Source organism: Orcinus orca, chromosome 8, assembly GCF_937001465.1.
Source record: "Orcinus orca chromosome 8, mOrcOrc1.1, whole genome shotgun sequence".
NCBI lineage: Eukaryota > Metazoa > Chordata > Mammalia > Artiodactyla > Delphinidae > Orcinus > Orcinus orca.
This window is the reverse complement of record NC_064566.1, coordinates 99,752,533-99,766,093: the sequence shown is the minus strand read 5'-3', so window position 1 is coordinate 99,766,093 and position 13,561 is coordinate 99,752,533. Positions and strand designations below refer to the sequence as shown.

General features: G+C 47.2%; 2 protein-coding genes across 4 annotated transcripts in view; one reads left to right on the top strand and one right to left on the bottom strand.

The window, feature by feature from the left end:
- Positions 1 to 7,396, top strand: part of SCN3B (sodium voltage-gated channel beta subunit 3) — a 23,116-nt gene extending 15,720 nt beyond the window's left edge. The window contains exons 6-7 of one of the 2 annotated variants that reach the window (XM_033407358.2): positions 3,020 to 3,099; positions 3,465 to 7,396. In XM_033407358.2, the coding sequence (XP_033263249.1) occupies positions 3,020 to 3,083 (64 nt within the window). In that variant the 3' untranslated portion in view covers positions 3,084 to 3,099; positions 3,465 to 7,396. Of the gene's footprint in view, positions 1 to 3,019 lie in introns of both variants that reach the window. The other variant, XM_033407356.2, reaches the window with a different exon arrangement.
- Positions 5,671 to 13,561, bottom strand: part of GRAMD1B (GRAM domain containing 1B) — a 251,406-nt gene continuing 243,515 nt past the window's right edge. For both annotated transcript variants that reach the window (XM_049713921.1, XM_033407353.2), the window contains one exon: positions 5,671 to 13,561. In XM_049713921.1, the coding sequence (XP_049569878.1) occupies positions 13,472 to 13,561 (90 nt within the window). In that variant the 3' untranslated portion in view covers positions 5,671 to 13,471.

The following is a 13,561-nucleotide window of genomic DNA, read 5'->3' as shown; positions in this document are numbered from 1 at the left end:
ATGTTGGCTTGTTATTTGGGGAGAGGAAAGATAGAAAATAACACTCACAGATTTACACAGTGGAGGTGATAAGCTAAAAACCCTAGGCTATTATCACCTAGAAATGCTTGATAAAGTATCATTTTTCATGATATCTATGATCTCAGGAAAGTAAAAAATTATAACTGACCAGATAGAAGGAAAGAAAGGATATGCTGGGGAGGTTGTCATTCCTGGTGACCTGGGTGATCAGATTTCAGTGCTTGAGCATAGGAAGTGCCCACACTTGGACAGGAAGTGCCCACACTTGGACAGGAAGTGCCCACACTTGGACAGGAAGTACCCACAGCTGGCCTTGCACAAGAAACAGAGTTGGAACTGAGGTCACCAGCAGAACCAGGATCCTCAGAGGGCTACAGCTCGTGCAAAAGATAGATCAGTAAATAATCATCAGTCCACCAGCCCAGAGAAAAGCCAAGGAAACCTATCTACCTGGCCTGACTCCAAGTAGAAACATAAAAGATTCTTGAGAACCGGTAACCACAAGCCTGCTCTCACAATGTTTGGGATTTAAATTTATGCTACCCACGTGATCCAGGAACCTCTAAGCTGAGAAAGTCAATAAAAAAAAAATTAGTCCCCAGACAGTGATAACCATGTAGACGCAAATGAAAAACTATTTTCTGAAGGGACCCGCTTTTAGCTGAGGCTTAACAGTGCTCCCCAGATAAAGCATTGCTGAATCTGATTCCACAGTCTCATCCAAAACTAAAAGACACAGCAGGAAATAATCCAGCATGAGCAAGAGAAGTAACAGATGGCAGGATTAAACCCCGGGAGCTTCAGACACAAGAAGGACCTGGTAGAATATAGAAAAGAAATTTGCTTAAAAGAGTTAAAACAAGAGTAGGAACCAAAACACAAGAATACAATAAGTTATTAAGAAAAAAGAACAGGCAGATTTGAACAGGAGTAAAGAAAAACCTGGAAATGAAAAATACAGTCAATAAAATTCAAAACTCAATGGATTGGTTCACCAGAGATTGGATACTGGTAACCAGAAGATAAACATAAGGAAGTTTCACAGAATGAAGCACAGAGATATAAAAAGGTGGAATATCACAACGAAATAGGAAGACAAAAATTGAGAAGATCGATTAGAATAAAAGAGAGAAAATGGAGGAGAGACAATATTCAGAGATACAGTGGCTAAGGAAAGGTATGACTCTTCAGATTCGGGTAGCACAGTGTGTCCTGAGCAAGATAAATACATATAAGTCTAAACCTAAACACCAACCATCTTTAAACTGATTAATGGCAGCAACTAGTATAACCTACAGCAAATATCTATGTGGCAACTTTAGAAGAACTGCCTATAATATTAGAAATATGTCAAGGATACCTGCTTCTATTCTATACTGGAGATCCTAGGTGGTGCACTAAGTAAATACAAAAAAAAAAAAAGAGTATGAATTGTAAAGAAAGAAACTAAATTATCATTCACAGCCAATATGATTACCTATATAGAAAATCCAAAGGAATCTATAGACAAACTATTAGAACTAGTAAGAACGTTTCATAAGATTGTTGATACAAATCAAAATATTTATAAATATAAATATAAAAGCACCTATATTCCAGCCACAAAAATTTAGAGAAACATCTCAATATTTAAAACATTTTTAAAAATTCAATTACAATAGCAACAAATACTCTCTAGTACCTGGGAATAAATCTGATAAAAACGTGTAAGATATTTAAGGAGAAAATGACAAAATTTTACTGAAAGATTTGAGTTAAATAACTGAAGACTAAAACCTCACTGTTACAAACATAGCAATTCTCTTCCAAATTAATCTGCAAATTCAGTAAAATTCCCATCAAAATACCCAATGGATTGTTCAAGGAACTTGATAAGCGGATCTTAAAAGTCATACAGAAGCCCAGAGGCTAAAACTAGTCTAAGCCAGAGGATGGTCAGATAGTAAATATTTTAGGCTTTTCAGGCTACAGAGGGTCTCTGTCCCCTATTGTTCTTTTGTTTTGTTTGTGTGCAACCCTTTAAACAAGTAACAGCCTTTATTAGCTCATGGGCCATAGTTTGCCTATTTCAAAGAACAATAAGTTTGGGGGAGGTGGCTGGTAGGAGTTTTCCTGTCAGATATAAAGATTTCTTATACAGCTATTAGAGTAAAGATTTTATGATACTGGACTTCCCTGGTGGTGCAGTGGTTAAGAATCCGCCTGCCAATGCAGGGGACATGGGTTCGAGCCCTGGTCCTGGAAGATCCCACCTGCCGCGGAGCAACTGAGCCCGTGTGCCACAACTACTGAGCCTGCGCTCTAGAGCCCACGAACCACAACTACTGAGACCACATGCCGCAACTACTGAAGCCTGTGCACCTAGATCCCATGCTCCACCAACAAGAGAAGCCACCACAATGAGAAGCCCGTGCACTGCAACGAAGAGTAGCCCCCGCTCGCTGCAACTAGAGAAAGCCCACGCGCAGCAACGAAGACCCGACACAGCCAAAAATAAAATAAATAAATTATAAGAGGAAAAAGAAAGATATTTGCAAGACATGGAATCATCAAAGAAAAAGACAAATGTCTCAGAAGGAAAACTGGTAAAGCAAATGAAGTCATATTGCAGAAGTACAAACCCAAATTGCTTATAAACTTATGAAAAGATGCTCAACTTCACCAGTAATCAGGGAAAGGAAAATTAAAAGATCTATAAAATGTAATTTCCCATCCATCAGTTTGGCTGATTTAATCTAACAGTACTAAGTCCTGAGAACAATGTGGATAAATGAGAAGACTCATACGTTGCTGGTGGAAGGAAAAAACAAAAGTATTTATTATTCTAGTCTGCTGAAAGGGCCATTCTCATTTTCTCTTGGGTAACATGGTGAGAAAGAAGAGCAGAGGTGTTCTAGAGACATCCTTGTTCCTGGGGCCCTTGCTCCTTCCCTTTTCCTGTGTTGGCACCTCTGGGTACAAATGCACTGATTTTCTTCCCGCGTCTCTCCTCCAACAGGTCTGACTACCTGGCGATCCCATCGGAGAACAAAGAGAACTCTGCGGTACCAGTGGAGGAATAGGAGGGGGCAACCGGAGGTGATGTACAGGGAAGGGAGGGGCAGGTAGATAAGGAGGCAGGTTGTACAAGTGACCTTGACACCCACAAACCAAAATGACTTTAGATTTGGTCCCTTAGATTTCTACCCTACCCAGAATCCCCACCCTCCGGGTACTTCTTTAAGTTGATGCCCAAGTAGTCAGAGCTCTGTGCGAGGTTCAAGTCCTTCAGAAGGTGAGTTGCTTTGGCCTGAGTGTTGGGGCAACTTGAACTCCTTACCCACAGTGACAAAAAATAATTCCCCATTCTCCCTCCTATGTAAGGATCGTGGATGAGGTCAGAGAGCCTTTGGCTGGGCTGGACTGGGCTGGCAATTCTCAGTGAGCTGTTTTATCACTGGTAGGTGGCCTGAACACTGAAGCGCTGGCTACCCCATGTTCAGTGATGTCAACAGCGTCAGGAGGGTGCCCCAGGGACCACATCACTTCCCTTCACACGTCCATCCTTCAGTTCATTCATCATACATCCACTCACCTCTGAACTGTCACCTCTGACTTGCTAACTCCATCAGACCTCCACACACAAGACTTTGCAAGAACCAAGGAGCCAACATTTCTACACGACTCAAACCTCAGCCTGCCCTTGCTGTCAAGCAAGCAGCTCCCATGCCAACTGGACCCCCCCACCCTGTGCTCCACCCGGCTTTGAACACGTGCTGGAGCCGCTGATTCTCCATTGCCGCAAGTGAATGGAGGGCTTAACGGAAGGAAGCTGGAGTGATTAGTCTGGGTTAAAGCAAAAGAGTGTCATGAAGTGGGATTCCTTGAAGTCAGTTTTTCTAAGTTCCTGGTCCACTTGGCTGGAGCATCAGAGCAAAGCATGCGCTTCTAGGCCCTCCAGTGATAGAAAGGTCATTAAGCATGGACTAAAATGTTCTCTGGACTATGGTGCTCCAGGGCTAGATCCCAAGAGGTCTCAAAGGCCTGGGTTAGTGTCAGTACTTCAAGAAGCCGAGAGCAGGGGACTTGGGAAGTCATACAACATGTTCATGATCTTCCTGGGGCAACGTGTGTGCCTTGCCAGGTGAACGCACCACCGGAGATGGCGGGGTGGCATTGTTTTCCTGTGGGCACTGGGACTGCGATTCCTAAGTTCTTCCTCTCAAAATTTCTGTGGGTCAGTATTATTACTCATACGGGAGGCAACGGAGACTCAAGACAGGACTCCACTGATAAGAGACTTCAAAGGATAAACTGGGGCAGATAGAAGCCTAAGGCGCGGTCCAGTTTACACTTCCCGAGATGGGATAATTTTGTCCTTGAAAAGACTTTGAAATTGAGTTTGGCACAGAACTCGGTGGATTGCCTGGATGAGGTTAGCTCTGATTCAGGCCATTAGAAATTGGCCAAAAAGGCAGAGAGAAGGATGGGAGGTAGATTTGAAGAATTTCTTTAGTGAAAAGGTTTGTGAATCTGAGACGTCTTCCAGAAGGGGAACGCATCCGGGAATGGCATTTAACTAAGACACATGTTTTTAGCCTGAGATAGATGATGGCAAATGAGTGATGTGACAGAGGAGGGACAGGCTAGGTGGCTTCCAAATATTTCACCTGTGAATTCATAATGTCCAAGGTTTTTTTTGTTTTCCCCTAGATGTTAGGAGAGCAGATGAACACTGGAAACATTTTAGTCGATATCTCATGTTTCACTTTGAGTAACTGGTGTTAAGTGCGATGTCCTTCTGCACCCTGTGATGAGAGGGGGAAGGATGCTTGATGGGATGTGAGAAGATGAAAGTGACTGGGATTCGATGAACAAGATGTCCCTCAGATCCAGGGGCATCTATGGGGAAAGATCCCACTCTCTTGGCTTTGGGCCTCACCTGACAAACTCAGTTCATCTCTGCCATCCCTGGGAAAGCACTTGAATTAGTCCTTGTTTACATATTTGAGAGTCTGATTTTATCGAAGAAAATACTTTCAATAAATTCAAGGCCTTTCTCTTTGGTAATTTCCCACACAATCCCTCTGAAATAGGAGACAGAATATAGATTTTCCTTACTTTCCTGTGAGGAAAACGGGCCTGGATTACTGTGAGGTTTTCCCAGTCACGTGGATGGCGGATGACAAGCCTGCCGCAGAAACTCCTTTCTACCCCTCCACTTCCCTCTTGCGTCAGTAGACCATGCATCTAACTTGTGATCTAGAATGCACGTTTTCTTTTCCTTTTTAAAAGCCCAACTCAGATATCTCCTGGGTGATTTTTAATGAAGCTGAATGGTACCTCTCTTTTTTTCTTATCCTTTACAAGTAATCTTCTCTAGTCTTTTCCTCCTCCTAACTTCTCAACTCTTCTCATCTTTAATGCTTTCTTTATTAAGCTATATGATTTACCAAGCATTTTAATTATCTTATTTCTTCTCCACAACTAGCTCTGTGAGGTGGATATTGCTAATACGTTAACAAATGAAGAAACACACTGTCTGAGGCTAAGAAGCTTTACCAAATCATAAGTTCATATAGTGGGTAAACAGAGAGCTGGAATTCAGGTCTTCTGAGCCGTAGCCCAGCTCTCTTTCCACTGAGACCATAGCTGCTTCCTTTCCTCTCATTTTTCTTTTCTTTTTTTTACTTCCATCTAATCTTTGCCTCTCTTGCTTGTCCTGAGATGTTAAACATCTTCGCTCACCCCTAACCCCACTCCACTGCTCCTCTACCACTCTGCTTCTTGGTCCATGCTAAAACTGTGCTTTCAAAGTCTTAATCTCATGTTCGTTTCCCCTTTCTCGTTGGTTTGTACCTCATTATTTCTCCTGAATTGCAATTAAACTCCTTCCTGGGAGACTTGATCATGACTATAAATCCACAAGGTACTGTGATCACCAGCCTACTTCAAATCCTCACTCCCTCCCTGTTCCCCCGCATATTCCTACAAAGGACCCAGATAAACGTGCACTGCTCTGGAAGCTCTATCTGGTATGCTGTTCTATTAAAGGGCTTAGAAACGTTCTCAAGGGCTATCATCACTCTAGGAACCCCACCTGTTGTCTTGGTGCTGGATATTCCCCCTGACTGATGCTTAATAATACAATTCCCTCAAGGCCAGCTCGGCTGGGTCTGGTTTTCCCTCCCCTTGGGCTTAACAGCCATGACCTTCATTGCTCAACTCTGCTGGCCCTGTGAGCACCTCGCCCAACGGACCTTTGCCGTCAGCTCAGCCTTGCATCGCAGCCCCATCTCTCGTGTGGAAATACCTTGACGGTCAGCACCTGTCCCAACACCAGCCTTTATTTTCAGTCCATCTAAAAGCACTGTCCTTTAGAGTCACCACCCCCAAACACCCACACGCCCGGATTTCTGACTCTCTTGAGTTTCTGGTTTCTCCTTAGATGCCAAACTAGAAATGTTAGTAGGAAAGGAATTTTTCAGAGCAGGAATATGCTGAAAATATGTATAGAGCTATGAATGGTTAAGAGAAGAGAGAGTAGCTCCTTTTTTCCCCCCAGAACTACGGGATCAAAAAGGAAAACATACCCATCTCAGAATCTGTGAACCCACCTGACATAAATCAGAGAGAAAAGGCCGTGTAACTGCATCTTGGCAGGAAGCAGCAGCAAGGAGCTAGACCCATTTCAGAATATACCTTGGCTCTCCTTCCCAAGCGGAAATGGAAAACTAAAACAAAAAACACCTTCCTCTCCCATCCCTTTGTAAATGAAAAGCCCCCAACCCAGTGAGTCCTCCCAGCCACGGCAAATGTATCTGTGTAGTACTTGGTGTCATTACTCCGATCACCCATTCATTCTGCATTTCGGCACCCTCTCTGCGTCGGGCACCAGTCTAGACCGAGTGTGCCCTGCGCCCTTAGGTTTTAAAAATATCATCATCCAAGCCTTTCCTAGTCTCTAAAACTCTACCATGGCAGACGACCCATGTTTGGCACCCCTCCCCTTACTTGAGGCTGTAGTAGGACCCAGTAGATGCACATTTGAAGCGAGTCTGAGCTGTAGCTCAGACTCAACCCCTATCATAGGCCAGCGAAGCCTCAAAGCTGGTATTCCTCTTTTTTGGACAGAGTGACAGGGAGGGAGGCACTGAAGGACGAGCGCGTGTAGGTTTGTGAGGCACCAAACACAATCAGCAAATTCGTACAGCCATGGAACTCGTCACCGTGTTGTCACCTTCGTGTGGCTTTTTCTTGATTTTCCACAGCCAATCTTTTTCTGAACTTTAGAAATGTTGTTCCTGACCACTCAAGCTCTCAACAACCTAATGCCTGTATGTGGTGTTTTTCAGTAAACTCCCTGTTCATGTCAATAAAGTGTCTCTAAACACTGCTTGCTCTGGTTTTGCTCCACGGTGTGTGTCTGCTACACATACTATGGCTTCTACCTGCCTCCCCAGCCCACATCAATTCCTGAACTCACAATCACTGGATATATGCCCAGAGAATGAAAAATACATTTAATAGTCTAGAATTAAACATGCTGTCTCCCTTCTTTCCTTCCCTACCCAAATACAAAGGAATCCAAGAGCCAGAGTGTTCTCACCTGAATGACATCAAACAAGTTGGTGAGGGGCTCCCAGCAAGGAAGACCTAGTGAAGGGAGGGACCCCACTCCCTTACCAGGTTGGCTAACATTAAGGAAATAAAGCAACGCTGTCCCCCAATGTGTGTCTTCCTAGAAGTGCCAAGGCCCCAAAAGGGAAAAGTTACACAAGAAATTGTCACTGGGATTCAGTCTACCATACACTCCTAGAACAACAATACTACTGATTGATAATGATTAATAATGATATAAAATCATTAACAATGATTAATAATGATATAAAATTATCTTCATATAGTACTAGCCACTATACTAAGAAACACAGACACACACACATATATTTTATGTTATCTCTAAAATAAACTGAGGCTGGCAGTAACGGTCGGGGCCCAAGGACACAGCTGGTAAATAGTGGTGCTGCGATCTGGACTCAGATCTGATTCCCAAACTTCTCATCCGTTCCACTTCATCAGGCTGCCGCCCTCCCCTGGGAAGGAGGTCCTGGATGGCTGGCTGTGCACGTGTGTCTGCGTGTGTGCCTGTGAACACATGCCTTCAGGGCTTGCTGTGATCACACCTGGGAAGACCAAAGACATCTGGGGCCACGAGGACTAACGAATCAAGCAATGGACACACACCGTTTATTACATGTAGTTCAAAACTTTTGCTTTTAATTCATACTGTACTTCCATGGCTCTAGCTACTTTACATGACGATTTGACTGGAAGCCTTGTTGGTCTCTAGGTACTAGCAGTTAAGTTTTTAGACCTTGCGCACAGCGCCAGGCAAAGTACAGTTATAGCTCCAAATACAGATGGCCAGACAACTCAATTGCAATCAACCTGTGTTCTTTCCCATAATGGCCCAGGGCAGGGGTTGGGGATGCTCCCTCTGCCTCACCCCACCCCCACCCCCATGTCAGGATTCTCCAGGGGCCGCAATGGCCTCGGACCCATCCCTCCCCACCTTGGAGTCTAGGTTGAGTCGGGGGGAAAGCACCATGGGTTTGGGAAGATGATCTGGTCCATGCAGAGAGTGGTCTGGCCCTAGAGTGCAGGACAGAGAAATGTGGGGAGCCACACACTGTCGCTGGCAAAAATGCTTGCTTTTACTCTGCCATCTCAGTGCGTGGCACCCAAGCCCAGGGCCAACTCCCCAGACACAGCCAGCTGTCTTGCCTGGTGCAGAGGCCACCATTTTTTGCTTCTGCAGTGTCTCATCGTGTTGAGAGAAGCAAGGAGGGCCAAGGGGCAGAGGTGACAATGTTCTTTAATGCCTTCACATGTCGGGTACATCGTCTGGCATCAACTCCTCTTGGCAGGCAAAGTGCTTCTCGCCAGCAGCCAAGCCTCCAGTCCAGGCTTCCAGGCCTGCTGAGGACCTCAAGTCGCAACAGAAAACGATGGCCCAGACCCCTGAGCTTCCCCCGGAACGCCAAAACACGGAGCTGGCTGGGTCCATCGCAGCCACGGCTGGAGCAGGAGTGAGGTAACAAGGCGGGCAGAGAGGTGGGGAGGCGGGGGGCAGCTCTCTGCGCCGTGGGCAAGTTCCTGCTGCACGTCAGGCAAGCAGGGCCGCTAAAAGGTGGCCTTCCAGAAAGTGCTCCTCTCGGACCCAAAAATGCATCTTCTGGAAGAAAACCTAGAGGTGGAGGGGAGTGGGGCCAGCCTGCTGGAAGCTGGGGGATGAGGGTCGGGGGTGTTAAGTGGTGGATGGGATGATTGTCCCACAGCCTAGAGACGAAGGATGGAGGAGGAGAGAGTCAGGAAGAGAGGTTCTCAAGCTTCCTACTGGAGTGGGCAGGTGGAGTCAGGGGGTGCCCTACCACCTGGGGGAAGAGAGGAGAGCGCTATTTCTCCCGGGGGCCCCTAGGGAGGAAGGGCTGGCCTTGGCTGCCCTGAAGAGCTAAAGACACAGCATGGTATGGCGCAGAAAGGATTCTTCTGAGACCACACAGTCCAGAAAGATTCTCTCCCTAATCCTTCCTCCAAGATTTCACCCTAGACGTGCTGCCTGCAAACGTATGGACATGGTCAAGCTTGGGTCACAGACAGGGCAATGCAGAGAATCCACTTCTATCAAAGCATTCCTCTTGTGCTTTCTTGGTCCTCCCCCTTCCTTGTAATCCCAAGTTCTCAGTGTCAGCGCTCTAAGGCAACCCAAGGATTTTAGCCAAAGCTTCACACTTAATCCAAACCCCAGCAAAGTTGGAGACAAAAGAGAGGTGGTAGAAGCAGGAAGGACTTCTCTCCACCGTTTGCTCTAGCAAGGAGGAGGGAGGATGGACAGACGGACGGAAGGCTTCACAGCCCAGGAACGGAAGGTGGGCTTAATCCAAGCCAGTGTCCTTGCCACCAGCCTCCTCTTCCCAGCTGAGAGAAAGTCCAAAAGGACGCTTACAAAGTAAGACTAGGCCAACAAAGGAAGAAACACCCTCCTAGGTTAACACCGAGCAATACAGCAAGCTTCATCTTTCTCCCTCTCCCTCCCCCACCCGCCCCTCACTGGACCTCCCTGCCCCTCGTAGCGCGTAAAGAAGATTTAACTACCCTGGATTTCCTGGAACCCAGACCCTGCCCTACGACTCATCTAAACTCCAGGGAGGCTCTAGTCCAGAAGGCTTGTCCTCTCCTGGCAGGGCACCTTCCAAGTTTGAGAAAGCCCAGCCTCGCCAGTCTCTGACCCAGCCTCCAAGATCATGTCAAAGCTAGAATCCACCTTAGGGACAGTCTAGCTCAAGCCCCTCCTGTTACATATGAGGCTCCAGAGGCTCAGAGACCGGGGCTATGTGTGTGGGGGTGTGTGACCTGCCCAACAGCAGAGCCAGGACTCAGGCCCAGGTCCCCTGAACCCCTCAGCTCGCTGCCCTTCCAGAGAGCTCTAAGTTGCTGACCTTGCTGTCCTGGAATGTTATCCCTTTGTCCCAGGGAGTGGGATGGGGGAAAGGAGAGAGTTACAGACATGACTGGCCTCTCCAACACCCGTCCCATCAATTCCCCCCCAGTCAGCAGGAGTAGAGTGCAGACCCGCTGCTGTTCTCACCTGTCTAGAAACGGCAAAATCTTTGAAACTGAGTGCAAGCTCTCGAGTGTCTCACCACATGAGTCCTCGCAGAAAGACTCCTATATGACTGAGTCCTTACGTGAAAAAAGCCAAACAACAACAAAGAAAACAAAACAAAAAAATGCCCCGGCTGGAAGACATAACATAAGACATGGTGGTTTTAATGCTCGCTTACGAGCCAGGGCTGCCAGCCATGAGTCACAATGTCATTTACGTGTTTCACTCCCAGACTGAGCTGCCAGGGCAGAGGCCCCTTCTCTTTGACAGGTTCCTGAATAAAGGGGAAAAGCTTTTGTTTGGGAGTGAACACAGCTGTTGGTTTTCTCCTGGTTTGAAAATCAAAAAATTACTAGACTAGAAAGCTCCCACAAACGATCGGTGATCCTTAGAAACGAGGCAGGCCAAGAGATACTCCCCACGTGCACACACTGCCTCCTGGGTTCAAAACCCCAGAAATCAAGAGGGTTCCTTGGACATCCCTCCCTGTCACCGACTCCTTCCTGAGAGGGGCCCGAGAGGTGAAGCAAAAGCTGAACAATTCCGCGTAGCCAGGCCCACTATACCACCTTACTCCCAGCAAAGAGTCCTTTTAAAGTCATCCCAAAGGTCCCAATATGGTACCTTTAATAATTGAATAATTTAAATAAATAAATATGTATGGAATAAATTAGAGAATTTATCACTTGTCCTTTCCTTTCAAAAGTTTCGGGGAATAATTTTGACTTCTGGCTACTCCAACCAGAAAATTCCTAGCAGCCTGCACTGTTTCTCCTTCTTTGGCTCACGGCCCATGAACCCTGACCCTCACCAGGGCCTCCCATTCGAAGTCCCGGACAGGGACAGGGACAGATATGATCTTGAGCCGCTGGCCCGTGGGCATATGCACACTTCACAAGGATTACATGCAACTCCATTTGCTCATATCTCCTTTTCTACAGAAGGGATAGCAACATTCTAGATGACCATGATGGAATCATCCATCGCATCCTACTCCCCCTGGGGGGTGGGGGGTGGCCTGGGTGTGTCTCTTTCTGTCTTCTCATCCTGCCCTTAGGGCAATAACGAGGCCCTCTTCTCAGACAGACTGAAGAGTCAAAAACTTTCTTTAATCGCTAAAGTGGGATGCTCAGGCCAGTCCAAGAGAATACAACATGCTCTCCTTTTGGGCTAGATAAGTGATCAAATCTACCTTTCTTTCCTCTGCCCCTTCCACCAAGGGGTCCACTAGAACAAGCGATCTGGAAGAGCTCTCCTTGCCAAACTGGTATAATCCTTTCCTGATCAAGAATCTCTACAAGCTCTGCCTGGGGCTGGCAGGATTCCTTGGGTCATCACAGGGAGAGATAGCAGTTAGTGTGTGAAGGACGGTAAGCCTGCCCAGATGGGCCATCAGTTCTGAGCCGGCCCCCAAAGGCCCTAGATGACCCACTTTCCTAACCCATGGTCTTCTTTCTACTCCTTAGTGCTCTCATACCTCCCTGGGGCCAGAGACTAGAGAAGGCGCTGGTTACTCCCTCTGCCAGAACTTCCACTCCCAACTCTCAGAAACAGGGTTTGGAATGGCCCTCTGTGGGGTAGACTCCATCTGGCTTTTTCCTGCCCAAACCTACGCACCTTTGCCAAATCCATTCCCTCCAAGGCTTAGGTCTTCGTTCATGTGCAAAGTGTCTCAGACGGTTGTCTCCCTTGACTAAGCCGGTTCCTCACTGAGAGGAAATGAGGCTGGCCGCCAAAGAGCTCTTGGATATAGGTGCTCGCGACCCATAGTAGTTCTGTGGTTAGACCCTACAATTCTTACACGGCTAGTGCATTCACTCTTTCAAACCCTGGAGGCCCTAGAACACACCCTGATTCATCCTAGAAATCAAACGACAGCTCTAAGGGAAGGGGTTAGAGCCACAGACCTGACTTGCTTACAATCGCTAGAGGTTTAACAAGATCAAAAATGCTCCCACCCTGACGAATAAACAATGTGCTCTTAGGGCACAGAGGAAAAATAGGGCTTTAGGCACTAAAAAGTGACACTTCACCCAGATCCAGCCTGGGAAAAGACCAGAGAGAAGGGGGGGGGGAGGGGGGGGAAAGTAAGAAATCCCCAGCCCTTATTGGGTCCACACCCCACGCAGGGTAGAGGAAGGTACAGGGGCTGATGGAGGAGAATGCCCTTCAGAACACAGGCCCTCAGGAGCCTGTGGCTATGAAGCCCAAACCCTCCAGCGCAGCCTCCCCAGCTGTCCCGCCGTCCTCTGCACCTGACTCGCGGTGCACGGTCCACATACAGGGGGCGGCCTCATGTGGTAGAGTTTAGCTTGCGCCCTGCTTCTGATGCTTCCTTGTTCCCGAGAGAACACTTGGGGAAGTGTTGGGTGGGGAAGAAAAGATTCTCGTTTATTTTGGAAAAAAATCAAAAGGGGATTAGGGAATGAAGCACCTTAAGCGATGCCCCCTTGAGACTTCTTTTCACGACCCCAGGGTCTTCACAGGCATAACTCTGGCTCCACGTCTCCCTTCTCAGAGCCAAGAATGGCCAGCGAGGGAAAGGGTGGGGACGAGAGGACGGAGAGGAAGAGGCTCAGGGGAGGTGGGTGCTGAGAGGGGGTCCCTGCCCTCCTGGCCCCTCCGCCGGCCAGCACAGGGGGCGGGCCCGCTCCTTCTCCCTGGTACATAGGCATCATCTCTTTTTAAAATCTGTATATAATATATATATTTATATTCTCTCTCTATTTATACATATATATTTATATGGTCTATGTACATGTATTGCACAGGCCTCCTGCAGCTGCCCCCGCTCCTGCCTTGTCAGTGATAGCGGTTCCTCTTCTCTTCACTTTCTGATGTGTAGTCACGGGCCCTGATGCCGTTCTGAAGGTTGATGAGTGAGTCCTTCAT